The sequence below is a fragment of the Anthonomus grandis genome, chromosome 6 (genome assembly GCF_022605725.1).
Source record: "Anthonomus grandis grandis chromosome 6, icAntGran1.3, whole genome shotgun sequence".
In the NCBI taxonomy this organism is placed as follows: domain Eukaryota; kingdom Metazoa; phylum Arthropoda; class Insecta; order Coleoptera; family Curculionidae; genus Anthonomus; species Anthonomus grandis.
The window spans coordinates 6231481-6258356 of record NC_065551.1 but is presented as its reverse complement, the minus strand read 5'-3'; the positions used below and the strand labels follow the sequence as shown (position 1 = coordinate 6258356).

Here is a 26876-nt window from a genome sequence, read left to right as displayed (position 1 = left end):
ATAATACTAGAAAGTCTAAAATCTACTAAGTCTTTAAAGCCTTCTATTCATTTGGCATGAATAACATTTCAATACACTCATCTTAAAGATATAATGATCATTTATATTTTATATATTTAAATAATAAGTAATACTAATTTGGTCTCTAACTAGTTTTAACTATTACAATAATTTATTCACATGGTATTTGCTCATAATTCAAACACATTCCCAAATTGTCTTCAGGTGAAACAGGTTTAGCACTATTTCCAAAATGCACACCGATATTAAATGGAGTTGCACTACTTTCAATTTTGCATGGGTCATTTCCTGAGGGGCAAAGGGAGAGACCGCAATGTATGAGGTTACAAGATCCTGGAGCTAGGTTAAACATACCTGGCTAATAAAAAAATAAATTTTAATTAACCAGTTTGAAAGTGTTTTCTTTTACGAAGTAAGACTTACCATTATTAGTTCTTCAGTATCACATGGCAGAATAATTCTATCGTTACACATTTCGATAGCTCTAAAAGATTCTCTTAAATCATCGCTTTCGCCATCCCCAGACCCTTCAGCTAGAAGGTTTGTATTTATTGTGGTATCTGACACAAAAAATTTTATTGTTAAATGTATATTATTAAAAAAAATGTATTAAGCATAAAACTTTTAATAAAGAAATCAGGTGAAACAAATTAAATTTTCATCATAACTTATAAAAAAAAACCTTTTTTGTAACAGTTTTGCTTGTTTTTATTTGTGTTAACGACTCTTTCCACAATTTCGTACAGATATCCGGCACTGATGAAGTAATTTAAATAACTTAAATATGTTGTAGTTTATAAGACGCATCATCTTCATTAAAATTCTTTGTGTAAAGTGATCAGAACTAATATCTTGAATGAAGTATTATTTACCTATGAGCGCACCTTTACACAATCAGTATGGGGTCACGAACAGCTATAATATTAAATTTTGTAAATTTCTATATATTGCAATAACCATTCAAATTATAAGTTAACAAGAGAACTCTATTATTTTACTAGCAATTGCCCTGCAGCAAAGCCATCCAAAAAAACAAAAACAACAAGAACTCTATTAACTAGACTTCAACTTACATTGAAAGAACAAAAAGAAAAAAAAACATAAAGAAAGTTGTAACGTGAGAAATAACTTGTTCTAGAGAGAACTACTAGATCCTTTACTTATTTATGATCTGACCGTGGTTATTGATTCTAAAGGGATGGATTTAGATGTTATATCTTTATTATCGACTGGCAATTTGATCTCTGAACACTAAAATAAAAAACATGAACTCTAAAATCGTTACATATAGAAGCTTTGAGAATATTCATTTTATTAATTTCACTACCACTGGATAATATTTTTTATAATAATTCTATAGATGGAAAAGTTGAAGTCTTTTTATTTTAATTTTTTTCTTATTGCAACTCCTTGAGCGGCATGCAACATTAAAAATAAATCAAAAGCTAAAGTCGCGGCTAAGCGAGACAAGCTTATAAAAAAAAGGTTGTAATAAGGTTGGGAACAGTATAATTGCTTCGAAACTGTAGGCTTAATACGCCAAAGTTGTCAAAGGAGGTGATCCAAATTAAGTGGAAAACCTTAGAGATATAAATATGAACCCTTCTTTTTAATTTGCTATAGCATTTTTGGAATAATATTTTTGCAACAATAATTTTAGTTACCTATTTTGTTGGATATTACGTTATTATTTAAACAATGTCAATTAATAAATTACTATCTCATACGCTCAACTATTTAAATAAAAAAGAACATAGACTTATTCACATATTTACAAGAATTATAAACTTGGACTTTTAACGATACCTTTCGTTAAGTTGAATTCAATCTAAGTCAAATAATTCTCAAATGTATTAATTTACCTATTTGAGGTATAATAGATTTTTTTTGTATATACAGGAGCTAAAGTTTTATCTATCGACCTCTGAGCTCGTTTCTTCTTTTCAATATCCTACCTTTTTTTTTTGTAATGAAAATAAACAAAACTCACTTTATTGAATAAAAAATTCTAATTTTAACCGTTAATTTTCGGGAGTTAAAGCTACTACCGCTAAAATTAAATTAAATAATATACAGGTGGTCAATTTAACTTGAGACATCGCAATATCACGAAAACTAAACATGTATCCAGAAAATGTTTTATATGAAGTCTGAATGGTTTCCAGGGGGCCATAAAATGACTTCATTAGTTTGACCTTGACGTGGAACGTCAAGTGAAATGGACGTGAAATGGATGTCTTCAAGGTCAAATGAAGGTCAACTTCACTTTTTTGCATGGAAACCTCTATTCTTTTAATAGTATCTGATTTAGCGTTAAAAAATAAGTAACTTTCATCTGACACTTTTTTACATGCAAACTTTCCTTTTCAAGATATTAATTCTTGATCCTTTTACGAATTTTTTCCTTGACAATGACATTTGCTCCTGTAGGTAGTATCTGATGATCTATCAAAAGGAGTGAAAGTATCTTATGATAGAATTTTATTATCAACAGAATCGAAAACTTGATAATAAAACGTACAAGTTCAAATAAAAGAAATTGAAACAAAAAAAGTCAAAAAATTATTTCAATAAATGTTCAAAGTGTTGATCTTCCACTTCTATACATTTTTCGACTCGCTTTCTAGACGATCGATAAACAGAGTGTAGTATCTGTGGAGTTATCTGCCCGCAAACCTCCGTGATTCGCAGCTTCATATTTTCGGGAGTCGTTGGTGGATCGCGATATAGGATCTCCTTCAAAAAACCCCATAGAAACAAATCTGAGGGCGTCAAATCAGGTGACCCTGGCGGGGCCAGTGGACTGCTCCACCGCGACCTATTCAACGTCCATTGAAGTCACGAGACAACACTTGGCGAGCAACGCATGAATAATGTGCTGCACAACTATCATGCTTAGTACCACATAATTAGTCTCACTTCAAAACACACATCTTCCAAAATTACTGGTAGAATCTGCAGCAAAAAATTACGGTATTTTTGGCCTGTAAGGACACCATCCATAAAATAAGGTCGTATGACTTTATCATTGATGATGCCACACCAGACATTCACAAACCATAGCCGCTGATGTTCTATCGCTCGAAACCACCTGGGATTTTCAACTGCCCAATAATGTATGTTATGACGATTAACTACACCATAGTTTGTAAATAAAGCTTGATCGGTGAATAAGACGCGTAGAAAGAAATTGTTATTTTCATACAACTGATTTTGGGCCCATTCATAAAACAACACTCGATTTTGGAAATAATTCCCGTGAAGCTCTTGATGTAACGACAAGTGATACGGATGAAACTTGTGGCGTTTCAAAATTCTCTGGATACTTGTTTTGGAGATTCCAGAAGCAGAAGAAATTGACCGTGAGCTAACTCCAAGATTATGGGCAACTGCAGCTAAGACGGCAATTTCATTATTTTGACTGGTAATGCTTCCCTTTTGTGATCGATTGATCGTTCTCACACACTTTCATCTTCTATAAAGGGGTTCACTACACGATAAAATGATGCTCGCGATGGAAGTCGCCGATGAGGATGTCGCATGGTTTACAGTTCAATGACTTTATTAATATTTCGTCCAGATTCACCATAGATAAGGACCATTTGAACTTTTTGATTTATTGTTAGGCATTCCATAGTCACTCAACAAAATAGTTAAATACTTGATAACTGAACGAATACTGTGAACCAAAATAATCTCTCATTTACTTTATTTATCAGTATTTATTTACAATCGCCTGAAATACCTAGGATAAACACGTGAGATCTGTTCACTATAAAAAATTTTCGCATCATAACAACTTGCATTGATCATTGATCAATAATGCCTTGTCACAACAATATTTAAGAATTGCTGAACCAAAGCTATTCCTGTTTCTAATGTCATTGTCAAGGAAAAAATTTGTAAAAGAATCAAGAATTAATATCTTGAAAAGGAGAGGTCGCATGTAACAAAGTGTCAGATGAAAGTTACTTATTTTTTTAACGCTAAATCAGATACTATTAAAAAAATAGAGGTTTCTATGCAAAAAAGTAAAGTTGACCTTCATATCATAGACCCTTGAAGACGTCCACTTAAGGTCAAACCAATGACGTCATTTTATGGCCCCTGGACGACCATTCAAACTCACATGAAACATTTTCTGGATACATGTTTAGTTTTCGAGATATTGCGATATCTGAAGTTAAATGGACCACCACGTATATATATAAAATTTAATATATATAATATTGATAATTCTATAATAATAGTTAATTCTTGAACATCATTGAATTTTATATAAGTATTATGCTCATTCATTCTTTTTGGTAATAGATATCGTAATGTATATTGTATAATGTATATATTACTGCGATTTACCAATAGTTTTTATATTTATTTAATAATAGTTTTAATTTCATCCGAAAAAAACAGGAATTCAAAGTAAATTAAGATAGGTGATCAAATAAGTGGTTGACTTGATTGTATACGTGGATTCTCTGACTCTTTAAAGCAATTTTCCAAAAATGTATTATATAAAATTCTTTGAGGTTGTGATAAATCTTACAAAGGTGATACCGGTAGACCGTTACCAAAAAAAAAATGTACATAAAATATACATAAAGAACAATGATTTTGAAATATTTAAAATTAAACAACATGCCTTTGACAAGAACGATAGATTAAACTGGTTACTGGACTGTGTACTTCATTTTAGCAAAGAAGCCAATTTCAAAATTACTAAATTCAAGGAAAGTGCATTTAATAATAAAATAATATGTCCGTATAACTAGTAGTAATCCACAGTCTAAATTTAAAAGCAATGGGCTACAGAATTTCACAGAAAACTAAAAAACAAGTTTCCGGGTTAAGAGTATACTAACAGAATATAAAAAGACTAATTAAGAAATAAAACAAGATGATTTACGACAATTAATATTAGTGGATAACTATGATGTCTTATTATTTACAGAGACATGGCTTACCGAAGGCGTCATAAATGAAGAAATCGAGCATCATGACTATGAAATTTATCTATAGTGAGAGTCAATCAATACAAGTCAAAATACAATAGGTGGAATAGTCAAGATCGCGGTGAGCCATATCCTTAAATAATGCTAGATATAGAAGATCTACTTCTGAAACAATTATTTGTGTCTGTAAGGTTCGGTTCCCAAGGTGTTCTTTTTAGATGCAGATATCTAGATGCAAAAATATCAGTTTGCAGTATTCATGAATATATCCTGAACTAAAGCAGTTGATTAATTATACGTAAGAATGCCTTGCATAAAATATACAGGGTGGCACCTCGAAAAGAAAACGTAGGCATTACTGGCATTTTTTTATCATGTCAGTTTTATCTTTGGAAAAACGCTAAGACCCGTCGATTTTGTTTTCGAGAGGGACACAATCACTTTAAAATGTGTAGCGGAGGTGCCCCTAAAATCTTAAATGGAAAGGGGCATGCTTATTTTAAAGGTCTTTCAATTTGCTTTATAATGGATGTAATATTCATGTACCTCAATTTAGTAGTTTTACATATTTATTGATTTTAAGCTTAAAGTATACTTTAATAGGTACATCAAATTATTTGTACTACTTTCAGAAACAGTTTTAGTAAAATTAATTACATAATAAGTGAGTAATTTTCTTCACACATTTTGTTATTTAAAATAGCAATTGAAGCATTTCTTGTAGCAAAAAAAATATTGTTTATTCAAAAAAGAAGGAAATGTCTTGTACTTATCTTAAATAGGCTTGAAGTGTGGTGTATTGAAGATAAGCCGGATATTTAAATATCAGGAAATGTGAATGTGCCATTTTAATAAATTTAATATCCTATCCTGCAATTTATGAGTACTCTCTTAATGACGAAACAAGAAGATTCATTATATTATTAAAATCTATGGCATCAATCTTAAGCAACAGCCAGCTGATTTATCCTATTTCACTAAAGTTATGCTGTTAAGTTAGAGTCACATGTGTTTTGGAACTTTTCAAACAAGGTCACGGGAAAAAAATTAATCCATTTATACCGAATACTTGCCCTGGAAAGCGGGTCGCAGACGGCGCCAAGAGGCTGTATCTTCCCAATCATTACACGAGACCAGGCAGCAACATAAGACCTTGTCAAAGAGCAAAATAGGCCAGAGATAATCCTATCCCAGAATATGGGCAACTATGGTGCTGCAAGAAAGACAATCCAACTTCAAGCAATGAAGAGACCACCATTAGACTCATAAACCTAGAACCAAAATGCCGTCTCAGCGATAAAATCTAGAAATGGGATATTAGACACTGTTTGTAATATTTTGTCATACGTACTGGAGTACGTACATACTGGAACATGAAAATTACTGGGAATAACTACCAAAGCTAGAACTTTCCAAACAAGTTTTGGACAGCCCACCCTTCAGGAAAGGGGAAGAACATAGTAGGCCACTCCAGGCAAAAACTGTGAATAGTGGCAGGGCTGCTCAGAGACCATGCATCCTGCTGGAGATACCTTCACAGACTCGGGAAAGTAGATACACCGTATATACCTATATAGAGGTTGTGAGGGAGAGTAAGAAACCACTATTCACATTTTATGCCACTCTTCATTCAACTATACCAGGGCGACAGCCCTGGGTAAAGTCAAATCCTCACCAGAGAGGATAAGAACTTCACCACTGAGCAAAATACTGGACTTCCTAGCAGTGGCGGTTCGTGCATTTTTTATTTGGGTAGTGCAAGTAAATAGCAGTAAAACATTAGCGATAAAAAAGAAGCGGCGTAGATGACCGCTGGAGTTGATTCGCTAAATTCTTCACCGAAAGTCATAAAAAATTTTTTTTTGAGCATTCATAGCATAGAAGAAGGAATGTATTTTAAGAACAAAAGTGTAGGAACAAAATCAGATTGTTTATTAAATTTTTGTTATTGATTGTGTATTATTATTAAAATCTACTTTTGTATTTTTTTAGGGAGGAATATGTTTCAATCACTTTATTATCAAAATTTAAAATATTCTGTAGAAGTTTTTTTCTATTGAAAGCATAGCAAGACCATGAAGACTATCCTGAGCTATCGTATTACTTAAAAAACACTAGATACACAAATAAAAAACAGAAGAATACTACTGCTGTCTCGGATACCACACATATCCTTTCAACTGTATATGACCGTAATTTCAAATTTTAATTTTCCATTTTTAACAAATAGATAAGCGCTACTACGCTAATTGTCTTATCAAGAATTACTTTAGTTACTTTAAGAAAAGTTTTCTTGTAGCTCTAGAACTAATTGTCATGTTAATTGGAATCTATCTTTTATTTGTGAAATATATTTATAGTCTGTTAGACTAGAATACGTTGTCGTTTATGTATTTGTTTATTAATTTCATTGTTAGCTTGTTGAAGTAATAAATCAATTTTATGATTTAGAATTTTCTGTGGTCAAATGTTTTTTAGTATGTATGTAATAAATACACTTATGAATATACATATATACTATCTGCATTTTTTGTCTAAACTTGATTAAGAAATATTTCTAATTGTGGAGTTATATTATGATATCGCCTAATATTCTAAAAGCAAATTAAAATCACCTGAACTTAAAATACGTGTAAGTCTATTTGAGGATGACATTATTTTTCTATCATTAATCTCTTTAATAATTATCTTCAAACATTTAAGAAAAAAATTGCATACTACGATTGATTTTAGTTGTAAATCCGGCGAGGACGATCTAACGTTTTAATTTCAATTTTTTCTACTGATGGGCCTTTTTTATAGTTGGACACACTTGCAGGGAAAATCTATGGCGTCCGAGGGGCGGCAAGTGCACGGATGTGTCGGTGGTTTTCGTCTTAAATCGCTGTAGATTGTAGCTCTCGGGAAACACGTCTGCGGGAAGTTCGTTCCAGAGTACTGCTGAACTCCAAATAAAAGCATTCTGATAGAGAGCTCTTCTAAGAGTCGCCAGGTTGACCACAAATCCAAGATTTCTCACTGTCTGTCATGATCGTCGGACAGGAGTCAAAAGTGGTGGAATAATCTGTGCTATTCCTTGGGAACACTTTCTATTGAAGTATTTATAAAAAAGAGATAAATCTCCGGTTTTTTGGTGGTTCAAACTACTAAGTTTACAGATATATTCAGAGTTGTTGACAAGTTGTACAGCGCGTTTCTGTATGCTGTCCAGAAGTTTTAAAACGTTCTTGGGAGCAGTGCTCTAAATGTGCGAGCAATATTGCAGGGTCGGCCGAATCAGAGCCTTGTAGAGAATAAGTAATTGCTCAGATGAATATAGGTGCATTATACAAAAAAGAACGCCCAGTTTCTGAGAAGCATGCTTCGCAATATCTGACACCTGGTTATACCATCAGATTAGTCTATGCGGTAACTCCTAGAACACTAAGACTGGTTTTTAAAGGTACTGTTCTTCCAGACTTCATAATGTTCAGGCCACCTGTGGTCGTATTTTTGGTTATAACAGCTGCCTGCGTCTTTCGTGCATTAAACGTACGAGGTTTTAAACTCCCCAGTCCTTTACGCTTTCTAAATCTTCGTTAAGTTGAGATACTTGTATAATTCTTTGGCTATGAAACTCTCTTGATGAAAGGGATCTTGGTGGTATAATGAGAGATACGATAGTGTATTAATGTATATTAAGAAGAGTGTTGGCGAAAGTATTGCCCCTGAGGAACTGCTGCATTAATTTGAATCTAGGCCCATCCATAAATAGATGTATTCCCTAGAAAACTGAAAAACCAGGAGCAAATTGTCGCGGAAAGACCAATTTCTTTAACAAATGCCATTTTGTGATTGACCTGCTTTATTATTTGTGGTTTTTTCCGGCGGGAACCTGTAGGCTGGAATGTGAAGAAAACAAGCTGGTTAGCATATTGGCTTTTTCTTTTGATGTGGTCGCCAATTGTCCATTTTTATCTGTTAGTGGAGGTATTGATGATTTAAGAAAATTGAAGTTAACAGATTTGGCAAGAGACCAAAAGAATCTGGAGCTACTCGGACAGCCAAGTAACTTGCTTTTAATCTTATGATTGTGCGATTCTACGGTCGAGTCGATAACTCTTTTGCAGTTGTTTCTTGCTTCGATAAATTGGGTATGTTATTTTATCACCAACGATCTCTGTACTATACTATCGTCGAACATAAAAAAAAAACTGCCAAAAATATCAATAACGGACGATTGCGAAGAGAATTTTTTTAAGACAGTTTCTGAAGTGTTTGAAGCATAGCATAAGTATTTTTTATGCTTTTTTAAATTTCGTTAAGGCAAAAGGCATTTTTTCATTTTGGTAAATTTGGCTATATTTTTTACTTTAAATAAATATTTTTTCAATGAAAATATTAAAAATAGTTTGGATTCCTTCTAAAAAATATTTCGTAGAATATTTAAAATAAAAGCTTAAATTAGACATAACGAAAAAAATGCATGTATAAGATTACTGCTGTTGCCCTAGATCAGTAACTTAAGTGCTTAATATGTATGTACGAAACTATGAAATTTTTCGTTCGCACTTGCCCGACCTTACCTTATATGAAAAAATCTGTTATACTTAATTATTGTATTTAGATTGAATTAAATATAAAGAAAGGTATTGTTAACGGTTTAAGTTCATAGTTCTTTTAAATACGTGAATAAATATATTTTTTTTTTTTGAATGATTGAACATTAAAAAAATTCAATTAGGAACGTAATAACGTAGAGTTCCAACATAGTGATATCCTAAAAATAGATAATTAATTATGAATTCTTTAATATTATTAAAAATAAATCTTCTTAAATAATATTTTTGCAATAATATTTATAGTAACAGTTGTAATACTAGTATCATGTACCTTCCGAATTTGGAGATATTCTAAAAGCATTCTCATGACAAGGCTCATAGGTTATACTACACATATTCTCTTCTTGCCTGATGCAGATATTGTAGTCTTGATTTGCGAGATGGCGACCATTATCAGCAAAATTCATCGTTTGAACTGTTCCATACCTACCTAAAAATATATTTTTTTAATATATCTTTATTATTATTATTTGGCATTATTAATAATAGAACAAACATTTAGTAGAGAATAATATTTTCAAATTCTACCAGTAAAATATTGTAAGCATCCCGGAGGAGATCCTTCTGAAAAGGACACTTGTGTTATTATAATTTCCCATATTCTGGATACTGCTTTTTTGCTTAAAGTCATTTCAACGTTCAACTCGTCTATATTTTCAACATCCACATATACTAAAATTTAAAAAAAAACTGTTGGATAACAATAATTTGTTAAAAATCGACTAATACTTACCATGTTGTCCACTATTCATTCCACAAATAATAAGGTCTTTAGTAGTATTTTCCCCAGTTATTTTAAAAACATCTTCTTCGCAAATACCTGTTTTGCGGTTTGGTTGACCCTAAAATTATTCGTTGTAACATTTTAGATAGTTCAAAAAAACTAAAAAGAGTACAAAGATGCTATAAACGATACACAGAACTGAGTGGTCCACCGAAAAGATCGCACCTCTTTCTGAGACTCTCCTATTATATTTTGGGAAAATGCCTGGACTTTTTATTTCTAGGAGACTTAAAGTTTTACACGTAAATAAAGTTAAAGTAAAAATTAATTTGGTATAAAGTTGTAAATCAAATTGGTAATAAGTGCTGAAAGTGGTGTACCGGGTGTACAACTAAGAGAGGTCGCCGGCCATATCTGAGTAATTACTCATCGCACAGCGTAGGGAAAAAAATATTTTTGATAAAAGCGGCAAAGAGAAATTGCTGGAAATTATTTACAAGTTCGTACGATGACCCCTAAGGGGCGTAATACAACATTGAAATAGAAAAAAATGGTTTTATTGAAAATATTCAAAGTAAATCCTAGAAAAGAATGCTGCCATTTAAAAGTATTATAAATTCTTAACATTTTTTATTTTAAACTTTTTTTTCTCATCTGACAAATAATAGGTGGGGGAGGGTTGAATATTTATATCTAAAATTCTTGATAACTTTGGATTGGCCTAACGAATTTTAACGAGCTTACTATTGTTTTAAAGGATAATTATTAGGCTTTTATGTGGTATAATTACTTAGCCGTTTTAGTTATTTTGTTGAGCGCTAGAGGGCGGTTTGTTTTAATGTATACTTTTTTAGCGATTTTCTGGCAAATATTAAATACAACGACGTAATTTTTTTCATTTAGGCTAAAAGAGCATGAAAAAACATAGGAACTGGTGCAAACCGCAACTCGATATCTTATTTTATTCCGAAATTATAAATTAAAATGTTTTTGAACAATGAAATCTGTCGCCGCGCTGGCATTATTGCGTCACATAGTCAATAGTAAGCTTTGGAAACAAATGAATTGGATAAATATTATCGGGGCCATGATAAAACGTTTATGATCGATGTCAAATGTAACGTCGAATACAGATTTTGAAATCATTTAAGTTTTTAAAAATCTCAAACATAGCTAGAATGTGTATTTTGAGTTAATGCAAAATGCACGCATTGCAGCCCGTATATATGCCCAAAGATAACCTGACAGAAGACACTATAATCATATAGTCTTTACCGGTTTAGCTACCAGGCTAAGAAATACTGAAATTATTCGCGGCAATATTCATCGAAGACGAAGGCGAGGGCGCATAGTGGCAAACGTTATAAATATTTTGGAATATTATATTAAAATAAACCCTCACATAAGCATCTGAAATATTTCTAGGCAATTGGGAGTGTCCCTTGACACAGTAGAAAATATTCTGAAAGAGCACAGGTACTTATTTTTATTTGATACAACACTAATAAGCATCCTATTATCTTATATTTATTATTTTTTACTTAAACTTCATCCAAATCGTGGTTCTGGACCAGGCGCTTCTCGAAAAAGACTGATAACAGACTCAATTTCTGTTATTGGCTGTTGAACATGGTAAGAGAAGATACTCGATTTATCTCGAAGATAATATAGACGGACGAGGCATCATTTAGCAGTGATGGTGGTGTAAACCTGCATAATTTGCATTATTGGGCAGAACAAAATCCCTGTCGGATTTGCGAGACTCAACACCAAGGCAGATGGACTGTAAATGTGTGGTGCGAAATTATTGGCGGAAAAATTATTGGTCCTTTCTTTTTTAACCAAACATTTTCGGGAAATATGTATTTAATTTATTTGCAAAATGATCTCCCGGTTACTGGAAGATGTTGATTTGGAAACAAGAGGGCAAATAATTTTCCAACATGATGGTTGCCCTGCACATTTTGCCGTTCAAGTTCGTCAATACTTAACTAGATAATATCGTTTGTGGATAGGAAGAGGAAGTATTTTTCCTTGGCCTGCTCGATCCCCAGATCTGACTGTTCTAGATTTTTATCTATGGGGAAGGATTAAAGATTTAGTTTTTGTCACCCCACCCAAAACACACAACGACATGCAGGACCAAATACGCAATGCAATAAATTCCTTACCCACAGCATAAATCCAGACAGCGGTTCTGTCAACGACGCAACGACTTCGACTGTGTATTGAAAATGAAGGAAAACGGTTTGACCATCTAAGACACCATTAAAAATATAAAACAATTCATTTATTACAAAAATTTGAGTTCTGGAGTTTTATTTTTATTGTTCAAAAACAGTTTAATTTAATTAATAATTTCGGAATAAAATAAGACATCGAGTTGCGGTTTGCGCCAGTTTTTATGTTTTTTTCAGGCTCTTTCAGCTTAAGTAAAAAAATTATATCGTTTTATTTAATATTTGCCAGAAAATCGCTGAAGAAGTCCAAAATAACACAAACCGCCCTCTAGCGCTCAACAAAACAACTAAGTCAACTAAGTAATTATACCGCATATAATTATACCGCCTGATAATTATTCGTGAAAACAAAAGTAAGCTCGTTAAAATTGGTTAGGCCAATCGAAAGTTATCAACAATTTTAGATATAAATATTCAACCCTTCCCCCACCTATTATTTGACAGATTAGAAAAAAAAGTTTAAAATAAAAAATGTTGAGAATTTATAATACTTTTAAATGGCAGCATTCTTTTCTAGGATTTACTTTGAATATTTTCAATAAAACCAATTTTTTCTATTTCAATGTTGTATTACGCCCCCTAGCGGTCACCATACGAACTTATAAATAATTTCTAACGATTTCTCTTTACCGCTTTTATAAGAAATATTTTTTTCCCTCTGCTGTGGGATGACTAGTTACTGAGATATCGCCGGCGACCTCTCTTAGTTGTACACCCGGTACATTTACCTTCATGCAATAATAAATATTTTGTTCCAATTTATTCCTTGCATTCTTATATCTTGAGTTATTTTTCTATATTCAGCCGTAATGCGCTCTCAAAGATCTTGAATTAAAGCTGGATTCGCACTAAAAACTTTACTTTTCAAAGGCTCACAAAAAAATTAGCTAAAGGATTTAAGTCTGGAGATCTCGGCGGCCACTCAATGGGTCCTCGTCTGATCATGATCAGTTATAGGATTCTGTATCACTTTTCTCTGAAGATCTGTCTATGATATAACATGTTTCTGCCCTTAATTGTATTTAGTAGCATACGTGTTGCGTCGGCCCTGATTAGTACCATTTCGTTATTAAATTGTCCAAATCTCTGCCCCGTACAGCAACACTGATGATATGTAGAGTTTTATCATTTTCTGCCATAATTTTAGGTTCAGATTATCATTGTAGTGATATAATTTTTTGGAATGTTGTTTGAGCTGTCTCTATTCAACGCCAATGATGGGTGATATAGTTTTTTTAAACTGGGTTACTCTCTTTATATTTTCCTTTTTTAGACTATACATTTTGTCTCGTTGATATTTATGTTGAGCCCCATTTCTTGTCCTTCTGCGTTTGAATAGTTTAGTAGATGCTGCAGCTTTTCTAGTTTGTCACTTAAAATGATAGTGTCGGCATATCTTATTGTATTTATATATTCTCTATTGATTTGTACTCCCATTTCTTTTTATTGAGTAGCTATGTTAGATACAGTTTGTTTTAATTTTCTTATTAACTTCTTATCCTTAATATTTGTCTCGATCTAACGTATTGAACAACCGGGAAGTAACTCTGGCAATTTTAGCTCTGGCAAAATAAGTCGTATTTTATTAACCCAAATATCTTCAACGGTTGAAGATATTTTATAAAATTAAATAAGTTGAACATTTTATTAAACAAAAGTTACTAGAAAACAAAATTGACATGTCCGGGAGTTTTTTTGAAAATATACCAGAAGGGTCACAAATAGGGATGCGACCTTTTCATTGGACCACCCTGTTCATATACTCGTACTTAACATAAGAACTTATTAATTTACAAAAAATATGCCATGTTACGAACCAAATTAAAATGAATAAAGTCAAATCGTATCTGTGATACTTCCGATTCGATTTTCTTAACTTTTAAACTGCAAGAGGACATTCCCCTGGTTAAATCTGGAAAATCCGGATTAACAAAGTAGGTAAGATTGTTTATCACTTCTTGTTTGCACGTGGCTCTGACTGAAATATTTTCTTATAAGACAGCTATTAAAGTTATTAAATTGTATAAGAACTTACAAACACAGCAAACGCCAAAGCCTAAAGCACAAAATCCATAGGATTTTCCTCCTTCTATTCTGCATTCATAAGTATTCATACAAATACCTAAAAATTATTTTAATTAGCAACTGGAAATTAATTTGTTAACTTCCAACTAACTAGATATTATCTTCTAATTGGTAAAGTCCAACGTCGAAGGAAAAAATTAATTAAATATATTTATGTATAATAAGGAAACAAACTTCTGAAAATTGAAGTAGAGGAAGCTTGGAAAACATTGGACATAAATCATATTTTATCAATATCTTTTCTAAGTTATAACTTATACAATAAAAATAGAATTTCTCATAGCATGTCATATTTGGGTTTTAAGGGAAATCCTGGGTATATTTCTTATACCATATCATAGGCCTATCTGTCCTCATGTCAAACAAAGTTACATTTGGGCATTTTAGGGATCTGCTGAAGATGATCAACCTGTAGAACCTGTAGGAAAAAGGATCAGCTTTTGGATCTCTTGTAAGTATTATAAGTACTGCGCCAAATCAAACCCGCATTAGACCATAAACACAGTATCCATAAAATTAAATGTGTGGTGAAAAAACAGGAATAATGAATCCTTCCTCTTAAAAACGTAAGAAAATTAACCGCCTAGGTGTATCTTGAGTTTTCTTAGTTTCAGATAATTCCTGCGATATTACCCTTATTCAGCACTAGCTTGTCAATTGCTGAATTATCATTGATGGGAGGGTAGAGTGTCATAGAATAACAATAGTCTCCTACGTCATCTAATTTATTTATAAGACTTTTTTCCAAAAAAAATCCAATATAACCCGAACCGACCTACCAATTTTGAAGATTTGAAACCAAGTATCAGAAGAGAAGTACACCGACTACCTAACATAGAGTACATTAGTGAGCTTGCTGATCCTCTAACCTATATATTTAACTTAATACTGTTTACAGAGCAAGCTCCGGACGATTTGAAGATTTCTAGAGTATTACTTATATTGAGTTTCGGGGATTCTGATCGGTTAACCAATTACAGCTTAATCTCAATGATTTGCAGTTTTCCAAAAATGTTAGTTTCTGTTTAACCATATCTAAGTTCTCATCTCCGCTGATCAACATGAATTCTTTAGTGAGCGATCATGTGTTACAAATTTGTATTGTCTGTCTGGTTATATTTGTGAATCAATTGATGCTTATACTCAATTGATGCTCAGGTTGATGTCCTTTATAATGATTTTCAAAAAGATTTTGATCCGATGAATTTGAAATTGAGTCAATATGATTTCTCAGTTGGATTAATGGGTTTGTTTCGTTGATGATATTTGCTTAATAAATTCCAGTTTGTCGAGCATAAAGGCTTTTAATCGAAATATTTTATTGCTGCATTAGGTGTATAACAGGGTTCCAGCCAGAGCCCAATATTATTTCTTCTATTTATTAACAACTTAAAAGCCTCACTTAAATGTCATAGACTGTCATTTGCGAATGACTTAAATCTATATTATAATATAAATAGTCTTTGGAGGATTGCTTATTTCTTCAGACTTGTCAGAACTTTATCTGAGGTTTTGGTGTGCTGAAAACAGACTGGGACCAAACGCTGCTAAGTGTTACTAAGAGTAGTATATTATTCCAGATTGAATATTCTCATTGCCTACAATTATTTCATTACAATAAAATATTGATTAGGCTTGATAATAACATAACCTTTGACTCTGAATTTATCTTCTGGTTTATTATTAGAAACTTATTTTAAAATCCGACTCCTGATCAACTAATCCTTAAGTAATTTATATTTTTGTAACTTTATTAGGTACAAAATAACCCAACAATACTTGAAATAATTTTTTTCTAGAAGTAATTAGCAGGACTGTTGGCCTTTCATTCCATGTAGATATGGATAATAACAAGCGTGGTTCTACGTATTTAGGCCACTTATGCATGCCATTGTATCTCAAAATCAAGTTCTTATCAATCCAGCAGCTCTATTTTCATGATGAAACCAAGAATCTTACTGGCTTTGGTTTCCTTGATATTTGCCATATTTAGCCATTTGTTTCTCAAGTGAAGTCACAAAGGACATATTCAGTCAATTGGTCATTTTCTAGATATTCTATATTGAGTCTGCAGTGAACTATTAGTAATTCTGTTGTTTTTCCTTTATAGTTAAAAAGTGTTTGCAGTTACATTTTTCTGGTCCATTTACTTTTGATTTGGTCCATCTGAACCTATGTGTTTTGTATTTATTCTTTATTAGGCAGAGGATCAGAAAATCAAAGAGTAGCCTGCAAGATCTCCAGATTTGACACCGCTGGTAGATGAATGCAGCTAAGAGACACATTACATAAAGATGCACGATATATTTAAAGTCAAAATATCATAAGTCACGATGGATTTCGACCAAGCAACACTAGGCAAACTAATAAAAAGTTGCTAGAATCACGTATATAGAAACAACTTTGAAATATTGCATTAGTAATAAAATAAAACAGAACTCAACTAAATCGAATTTCCATAATATTTATTATGAGTCTGTTGATGTTCGTTTATGTAATATTTTGTTTTGGCCTTTGATTGTGATCATGTTTTTAGCCGTGTTTTTAGACTTTGATGAGAAAGCCTTTGAGATTGTAGGTTAGAAAACTTAATTAACGAATTGAAAAAGAAAAAGTATAATATTCGCATTTTTTTTGATGTGTAAAGAATTGAAAATTACATTTTTTCATGTTTTTTATAACTTATTTATTTGATAACATTTTTCCTGCTTAAAGTATCAAAAGAGCTTATCTTAAATTATTATCATACGGTGTTATTATCTCAGAAATTGGAGTATGGAAAGTGGAATCCGCATTAGCTTTGTTCTCACAGCAGTAAGAAACAACTGTTCGATAAATAAGCATGCGCAATAGAGTAAAATGAGTTCGCACAGAAACCTCTGATCGGTTTCAAATGAAAAGCATGATGTTCTTACACAAATTTCTGATCGTCATCTGATAGTTTGGATTATGTTCGGATTTATGTCAAGAAAAGTGTCAGAAAATTCATGTAGCCAATAAATGCCGATCTTCTGATCTGAATATGAACATTAACTCTAAATTGTTATTTGTCGTTTTGTATAATCCCTGATTTAAAATCGCTTTTATCTTTTATCTAAAATTGTATCCCAATTTAATAGAAATCGATCATTTTAGAGTAAGCCCTGATTTAGTTGTATTATAAATTTGTTTTTGTTTGTTTTTTATTTATTTTTCCAATTCTCAGTAGTATAAAAAAAATTAGTTTATTTTCTTGCTCTTCTTCTTTTAAATTGGACTCAATCCGTGTTTGATGTTCGCACATACAGTTTCAAATTGATCAGAAGTTGCAATGTTGTACGCATGCGCATTGAGAATGGTTTGGAAACAATTTTAAACTTGTCACATATCTGGTTGAATCTGCTTAGCGCAAGTGTCGGGTAGCAGTGTACTAATTCACAATGTTAGATTTTTCTTGAATATTGGCAACCCCGCATTTTATGAGAGGCCGCTCGAGAATCAAGAGCGAGCTCTCTCTCTCACAACGCCCGCCAGCCAGTCAACAACAAATAAATAATGTCCTCTCTTTAAAAATATAGAAATACAGTCCACAAAGTACTGGCTTATTTTATTAAGCATCACAATAAGAGAAAATAAAGGAGGTATCTATTGCCCCCAGCAAGTTTACAAAGTATGTGGCTTACAGACGGTAATTACCGGGTATTACGTTGAGGGATTTGATAATCGACAACTACTGTGCCTTTTCAAACTATATCCCCACGTTACATCTCAGATGAAATATTTTTTTGGTAAAATGTTTATATGGGCTACTTAATGGCTTGATGAACAAGAATATCGCCAGTATATCTTTTTTGGATACAATACAAGATATCCTTAAATCTCCTTTTTACCAAGGCCTCGCTTCAATATATTGTGATCGGTTTTATATGCGGTATGTTTAATCGAATCTGTTATTTGTGTGTCGTTTGTGACGTTTTTAATTTCAGGACTGGAATCAGTATGTAACATAATATACAAGAATTGGTCAGACGTATTCAGAGAGAATATACTTCAAGCTTATTATTGTAAACAACACCGACTTGAATATACATCAAGCAAGCAAGATATTTGTTGTTAATGAAATGTTAACTACATAACAATAAATACCTACTTTGATATGGTTGAATAGAATTGCAAATAGGATCAAATAAGAACTTATACCGAAGCTAAGGTAGGAAAATACATACCAGCTATTTGATCTTTATATGAACTCAAAAGGAGTAACTATAATTTTTCAAATGTATCTTTTTGTTTTTAATAGTGACCGTTTTAAAGATAGGGTAAAATATAATAGCATTATAATTATGGAATACAGAATGTAAATTATACCTCAAATTTTCCTTAAAATCCAAATGTACAGGGCGTTTCTTTTAAAAAAATAGTATTGTTTTTGGAATATCCTGCTTAAATATTTTTCTTGTAAAAATGTTTAACTAAAAATGCCAATGCTAAAACCGACTGGCATTGGTATTTTTAATTAAGACATATTTAATTATTTTTTAATTTATACATCACTTGCATGGATGCATATATATATATATAGGTATCCCAAACAAATTCATCCCCTAAAAACCAACCCAGCTTTTTTTTTCAAACGGCACTACCATTATTTCTTCTAATGTTGGAATGCTTGTTAAATTATTAATTCAATTTCATAAATATATATATATATATATATATATATATATATATATATATATATATATATATATATATATATATATATACACTGTATATAATAAAAAAATAACGTAAAATGTCATAAATAAACTAAATTTACCTCTTCTTCTGCCATCGTTTGCTTTACATTCTGCTACAAATGGTATTGGGAAAAAATTCAAAACTAAAACAAAATACAAAATTAAATATATAATATATGTTTATATATATATATATATATATATATATATATAGGGTATCCCAAACAAATTCATCCCCTAAAAACCAACCCAGCTTTTTTTTTCAAACGGCACTACCATTATTTCTTCTAATGTTGGAATGCTTGTTAAATTATTAATTCAATTTCATAAAAAAATCATGTTTTAATCTCAAAGTAAGGCATTGAATATCTTTCGTTGATTTGGTCCAACTGAACCTATGTGTTTTATATTTTATTTTTTATTAGGCAGAGGATCAGACAATAGAGTAGCCTGCGAGATCACCAGATTTGACACCGCTTCTAGATGAATGCAGGTAAGGGATACATTACATAAAAATGCACGATATGTCTAAAGTCAAAATATCATTAGTCACGATAAATTTCGACCAAGCAACACTATGCAAACTAATAAAAAATTGCTATAAAAAAAAAGTCCATTTCTTAATCCGTAGGAGCACACGAAAGGGTCGATAGCCATAAAACGGTCGTAAACCATTGGCGTCCCACTTTTCAAGTACATTAAGACCTGAATGTTTTCATTTATTGAGTTTATTTAATAGTGCAAGAAATAGTCCATTAGTTATTAATAGTCTAATTTTAGCCATAAATTCTTTGAATTACTTAAGTACCTAATGAATAAGTTCTTTTTAACCCTTATAAGTAGATATTGTCTAGGTAGGTAAATATGGAGGTATAAGTATTATAGGTACCTAAATTGTGCAATCTTAAATGCACACAGGTAGTTATATTTTATGGTATATAATGTAGATATATCCTAAAAACTTAATTTATTTTTCAGTATTGTTGCGCATTTATTGTAAGAATGTCAAGGTTTAGCCCCGTAAAGGTGTTTTAGATTTTAAAGCAAGGACTATAGTACTAAACGTACATGATGCACTTGTGCATCAAATGCCTCTTAGTACTGTTTGAAATCTAGTTTCTACATGTGCCAATATGACAGGCATAAGTAAAGCAACAATTTACAGACTTCTTAGTGACAGAAAAAGTGAAAACTGTGAGAACTTGCCTAAGAAGAGAGTAAAGAAAACTGCCGGTAGGAAGCCGATAGCAGTTGATGAGACAGCAAAGCATATCATCAGGAGGATAGTACATTCATTTTATTTTAAGAATGAAATCCCAACTATCGACAAAATTTTGACACTTATAAAAGAAGACGAAAATGTACCAGAAATGGGAAGAAAAAAATTATGGAAAATTTTACACGAATTACATTTTTCTTGGCAAAAGCAAAATAAAAAATCTATTTTAATAGATAAAGAAGAAATAGTCTGTTGAAGAAGAAAGTATTTAAGGCAAATTAAGGAGTATCGAAAGGAAGGAAGAAACATTTATTATTTGGATGAAACCTGGCTTAACGAAGGACACACCGTGAGCAAGTGCTGGCAGGATAAAAATGTTGAAAGCTCCCGTCAGGCTTTTTTAGAAGGTTTATCGACTGGCTTGAAGTCTCCTTCTGGTAAGGGCCACAGATTAATAATTACACATATTGGGAGCTATAAAGGATTTTTAAATGGCGGTCTGTTTGAATCCGAATCGAAGTCAACTAAGGATTACCACGAAGAAATGAACGCTGAAGTTTTTGAAGATTATTTTTCCGAAATGATTAAGTCAATTCCCGAAAATTTAATTATTGTTATGGACAATGCCAGCTACCATTCAAGATTAATAGAAAAATTACCATCATCCTGCTGGCGAAAAGGGGAAATAAAAAACTGGCTTACCGAAAAAGAAATACCTTTTGGAGATGACGCGGTAAAAGCAGAGCTTCTGACAATAGACAACAGAAAATAAATGAAAATATAAAATACACGTTATTGACGAAATGGCAAAACAACACAATATAACTGTACACTGTGTCCCATTTTGGATGAGACTGCAGGGTATCTCTGTCATTTTTTAAGATAGAGCTTTGCGGTTTTCGCGACCCTGTATCACTTTTTTGTAAAACTTTTAAAGCCACAAACAGAAATATTCTAACTACTTTTGTTCCTGAAATACAGGGCGAAAACGAAAATGTTCACTTTTGGAGATGTTATTATTTCTCAGGCCCTGTATAAGATAGAATAAAAATGAAAACTGCTTATAATAGATATTTTTACATAAAAGTCAGTGGCGTATTTAATTTTTTTTTCTAATGCACTGTTTTTAAGATTGGGCACAAACTTGGTATTTTTTAAATGGAACACCCTGTATATTTTAACGTCAAATTTTTGCATTTTTTTTTTCTTTCGCTACATACACGGTTTTTTATACTTTAAAGGGTGATAATTTTCTTATGGTTGCTTAAATATTTTTTTTACAAAAAAATTAATTTATCTCTCATTTTCACGAAAAAAAGATATCTTGGTCAAAGTCGCTACGAGCCAGCGTTTTCGAGATTTTTGTAATTAAAATAATAAATGCATTACATTGACGTTTTAGACTCGAGATATCATCAGTTTTAAATATGGAATCTGGAGTTTTTATTCACTATTCAATGCTCTTTTGAAACTTTAAAATAAATGTCATTATTTTATTAAGTTTTATTTTATATTTTTTTGTTACAAAATATTTTTTATTTAGTGAAAAAAAAATTACCAAAAGTTTTTACGACCAATATCTACTTTTAAAAAAGCCACTTGGTAGAACATAAGTTATAACAGTTGTTTAAAATGTGAACCCCTAACTGCAATACAGCCCTCTATTCTACGACGTAAACCATAATGACCAAGAAATGAACCCTTTTCCGAAATGGCGGATATGGTTTTGATGTTTGGTAAGTTTTAAATATTATTGTAAACAGTAATTCCCTTTCAACTCTCAACTAGAAAAATGCGATTTCAATGCTAGTTTATAAGCTATATAGCCGCATGACGCTGTGCCCAGACATTCCCAAACCGATTTCATTCCAAAAGAAAATATTTTTTTAATTTGATTAACATTGATGAGAAATATTGTGTAAACCGAGACACATAATATTTTACGGAGTCAACAACTTCACCAATTGCATCTTCAAAAGGTACATGATCTTTTACCAGACGATCCCGAGGCAAGACTTGCTTTTTGTAGATGGTTATTTGAAATGAATAATAAAAATGTGGATTTTATAAGGGCGATTCTGTTTACTGATGAAGCCACGTTCACAAAAAACGGCATGACAATTATCCATAACGCACACATATGAGTTAAAGAGAATCTAGGGCCATAGTTAAGACACATCATTTTAATAAATTTTAAAGTCAATGTGTGGGTGCAGGTGTTGTGGATACCTTTCTTTTAGGACCTGTCATTTTAACAGGTTATTTGATCACTGGATTGGTCGGGGTCGAGATGCTCCTGTTCCGTGGTCACCTCATTCGCCCGACCTTACACCTTTGGATTTTTTTTTAGTCTGGGGATGTATGAAAGACTTTGTGTATATGGTTCCGATTTTAAATGAGGATCATTTAAGGGAAAGAATCATTGCAGCTGGGGATCATTTCAGTTTAAAAGCAAATATTTTTTAAAGCCTTAGATTTTTTTAATAAAAAAGGCTCGTATGTGTATACAAATGAATGGAGATCACGTAGAACAAATAACTTAGGGTCATTATTCTATGATTTTTATTATAATAAGTAATTTAGCATTAATTTAGAAAAATAATTTACGTTTATTTTGTTAACTTGTTAAAATGTATCTAGATTTTAAAATTAAGATATCTAATAAACGGACTCTCAGGCCGACATTTACTAAGAATACTTTTTTTACAAGAACAGATTGGATAATTTGAATTTTTTATTAGAACTTTATTACACAATAGTACAAAAAAGTTTTGGTATTTTTAACACATGCAATATACCACAGGTGCCGCCCTCTGCAAGATATAGCAAATCCGTAAACGGATTTCAATTTCTTGTTCCATAAAACCCGCTCACACCAAATTTTAATTTAATATCTTATGAAACACTCAACTTACTTCAGAAAAACAATTTTATATTTCTCATTTTGACGCCCTGTATATTGAATACTGAGCGCCCAATAAAAAAATGGCATAACGAAAGTCGCATTATTTTGGTCCACTTTATATGTGGCCGGCGGGTTGGTCTCCTTTTTCCGGACACCCTGTATATTATATTCTCCTAATATAGCTTAGTTTAAATTTTCTTAAAAATTCATTGTATGAACTATTAGAAGACGTGCCTATTTTAGAGATTCAATTTAATGATTTGGTAACAACATGGTGCTCCACCCCATAATGCCCAGATTATTACAGATTATTTCGACAATGGATTTTTTTAAAGGTGAATTGGCAATAGGGGTCCTATTAAGTGGCCATCCCGCTTTCCATCTATGAAGCCAATGGATGTTTTTGTCTGGGATTATTATAAGGATATTGTTTATCAACGACCATCCAATAATCCTGAAGAGGTTAAGAATCGAATTTGTGAAGCCCGTCGAACAATTACTGCAGCTTGCACAAGGGAAATCTTTCGGCGATATGAAGCTTGTGTGGAAGCTAATAAAGCTCAATTTAAACATTTAATTAAATAATAGATTTAAATTTTGTAAAATACATTAATATGATGTTAAAATATCTTATAAAAAATAAATTGAATTTAAAGAGAAACTTGCTAATTTAATAAAAATAAACATTTTCATTTAAAAATTACGTTGATATTAGTACATGATTTTTATTTATGAAATTGAATTAATAATTTTACGAGCATTCCAAACGTTAAAAGAAATAATGGTGGTGCCATTTGAAAAAAAAAGGTTTTTAGGGGATTAATTTGTCGGAAGTAGTTTGATTGTAATGAACTTTCGCATTATTAATAAAATTATTAATTCTGGTGCTGTACCTTAATTTACTTTTACTCAATTTTTACAAAAACTGTGATATTTAGCAATTTTTACTAAGAGCACCTTTACTATGCAAAAGGCTTAGTAGAATTATAATGTGATACTCAAATGGGCAGAAATTGAAGTCTTAGAGAAATAAAGTTAAATTTAGCAAATGTCCCCCTGGTTCCCACGATCCTTGTTAAAATTATTTTTGTTTAGTAGGTTCAAAAGAATAAATATATTAACAATAATTTATGTCTTAAAATTGGTTGTTGTAGCTATAGTACTTATACCGAAGCCATAAAACGAAAACTAGTTTTTAAACGTTATCTATTCAAAGACCTAGCTTCGTGAGGAAGCATTTCCGGACCTGTGTTCATATGAACTTTTCTTTTTTTTACGTTTTCTGTCTACCCTAGAGGTTTGTAATATGATTAACGTATCACCCTGTATATAACACAGTATATAAAAAATGAATGAGACGTTTACTTCAACGAAAAGAAGTTCTAATAATAGATCTGCTACTCGTACCGTTGTTTTAAATGTGCATAATTGTTTAAAACACAATAGTTCCCTAGTTTTGTTGTACTTAAAGTTATACAGAAATATTCTCGAATGACTGGAATAGGAAAATAGACTATTGCGGGAAAGAAAGGCAGGACAAATAAAACCTCCAAAGCATAGTACGGGGAGACCAGCCAGTGTCCTTGATGAAGACACTAAACGTGCAATTAGCATAAAAATTCATTCTTTTTATTTAAAAAAAGATATATCAATTTTGGACAAAATTTTAACGAAGCATGGCCAAGACGATAGTATTGCTGAGTAAAAAATTCTTATGAATCACACAATGTTTAAAAGATATGAATTTTGCATGGGAAAAGCATAATCGTAAATCAGTCGTACTAAAAAATGATGAAATTGTTTGCTGGAGAAGTAAATTCCTAAGAACCATCAAGTAGTAGCGTAGGGAGCAAACAAAATTTTTATCTTGATGAAGCCTAGTTTAACGAAGTGCCACCGAGAAAAGCTGCCACACATATTGGCCAGCTACCATTCACACGCATAGAGGAGATCCCTATTACATCTTGGAGAAAATAAGAAATTGTAGATTGGTTAGCTGACAAAAATATTGAGTTTGAACTCAATATAATAAAAAAAGAATTACTTAGTAGCCATAGCAAATATTCACAAATCTCGCTATCAAAAATATGTTGCGAAAGATATAGGGAAAAAAACATAAAATTACGGTGCTGTGTTTACCGTCATATCATTGCGAATAAAATTCTATTTAATTAATTTGGGCGCAACTGAAAAGACTTAATAGGCAAGACGAGATACCACTTTTGAAATAAAAGGCCTTAAAATACTATTTGACCAAGCCCTTAATAAAGTGACTTCAGAAAACTGGCGAAAAGCAGTCGAGCATGTCATTAAAGTGGAGGAGAAAATGTGGGATCTGGACAACCTGATCGGTTAGTCGGTTGACCCTTCATAATACTTATTTTATATAATAGTGCCCTACCTGCACGCATTTGTCGTACCATTTTCAGTGTTTATCCGATGGATAACAATAGAAAAGGCTCATAAACCACAAAGTCGCAGGCAAACCCGGGTAGCACTACTTGCACTCTATAAAAAGAATTAATTTTGCAACGCAAACTATGCAAGGTGACTACATTATTGAAGGGTCACCCTGTATGCCTTTTGCATACAATTGCGCTCTTTTTTACTGAGTTTTCCCATTTAAAAAAGTGAATAATAATTTTAAAATTTTCTCTTGGTACGGAAACGTAAGCTCATTTCAAAAAAATTTAAAGTGTTTTTTAATTGTTCTTTGGATAAAATCTCAAAAAACGCGAAAAAGTTCGTCTGTCCTAAATCTATTCGACCTACAGGAAGATGAAGTTAGAATAAAACTAATTTATTTCCATAAAGTTAATACCTCTGCCGATATTTTTCTGGAAATTAGTACGCACTTTCTATACATTTAGACCCATTTTTCGCCATACAATTAACATTTTTATATTCGTCATTGGCGTTCATATCAGAAAATTTAAAAAGGAAACGTTTTTTCATCTACATTTCAGACTCACCTCTCGGTATTCTTCTAATATTATCAGGCATGTTGCTAAAATTACCCTTCTCAACCTCATTTTGTACAACCTCTTCGGCAAAGATATCCAAATCTTCCACGGGAACCGAAAAATTCACTTTAAACCAAATCAGGCAGACCAGCAGCACACTCACTTTCATCGCTCAATTTTTTTCACCTAAATTTTGGCATGTTCACTGAAATTAAATTCACTACCGTCAGGTACGCCGATTCTGCGTTTATTGAAATGAAAAAGCATTTTTTTGCTGAAGTTGTTTTGAGACCAAGTTTAATCTGGGTTAGCGGGTTTTGGGTCATTAAATGATGATATTCTTGATCTTGATTAAGAGTCACCTGCGGCAAGGTGGGTATGTGTACCCATGTAACCCAGGAACTTGTTTGTCGATAATGTCGATGATACGTACCAAACCCGTTATTTG

At 32.1% G+C, this 26876-nt stretch overlaps 1 protein-coding gene and 1 long non-coding RNA gene across 3 annotated transcripts; one reads left to right on the top strand and one right to left on the bottom strand.

Annotated features, from left to right (window-relative positions):
* Positions 1–82: 82 nt before the first annotated feature.
* LOC126737379 (uncharacterized) lies at positions 83–26819 on the bottom strand. Of its 2 annotated transcripts, XM_050442260.1 has the most exons (9): positions 26438–26819; positions 19422–19484; positions 14574–14660; positions 14356–14516; positions 10308–10416; positions 10103–10246; positions 9846–10004; positions 445–581; positions 83–379 (listed from the first exon to the last, which is right to left on the bottom strand). In XM_050442260.1, exons 1-9 carry the CDS (start codon positions 26595–26597, stop codon positions 173–175), a joined length of 1227 nt encoding a protein of 408 aa, XP_050298217.1. In that variant the 5' UTR covers positions 26598–26819; the 3' UTR covers positions 83–172. The 2 variants fall into 2 exon arrangements, with proteins under 2 accessions (XP_050298217.1, XP_050298218.1); XM_050442261.1 differs by lacking the exon at positions 19422–19484.
* Positions 18148–24126, top strand: LOC126737380 (uncharacterized). Its single transcript, XR_007661010.1, has 4 exons — positions 18148–18533; positions 18589–18812; positions 19767–19834; positions 23801–24126. It is a non-coding gene; the product is annotated as an uncharacterized LOC126737380 (long non-coding RNA).
* Positions 26820–26876: the final 57 nt, after the last annotated feature.

Excerpts from the sequence above, each read along its gene's own strand:
- LOC126737379 (XM_050442260.1), bottom strand. The coding sequence starts at position 26,597 with ATGAAAGTGAGTGTGCTGCTGGTCTGCCTGATTTGGTTTAAAGTGAAT. Across the intron at positions 14,517-14,573 it reads CTTTGGCGTTTGCTGTGTTT|TCAGAGCCACGTGCAAACAA; the intron begins GTAAGTTCTTAT and ends AAAATATTTCAG. Across the intron at positions 582-9,845 it reads AATATCTCCAAATTCGGAAG|ATACCACAATAAATACAAAC; the intron begins GTACATGATACT and ends TTTTTGTGTCAG.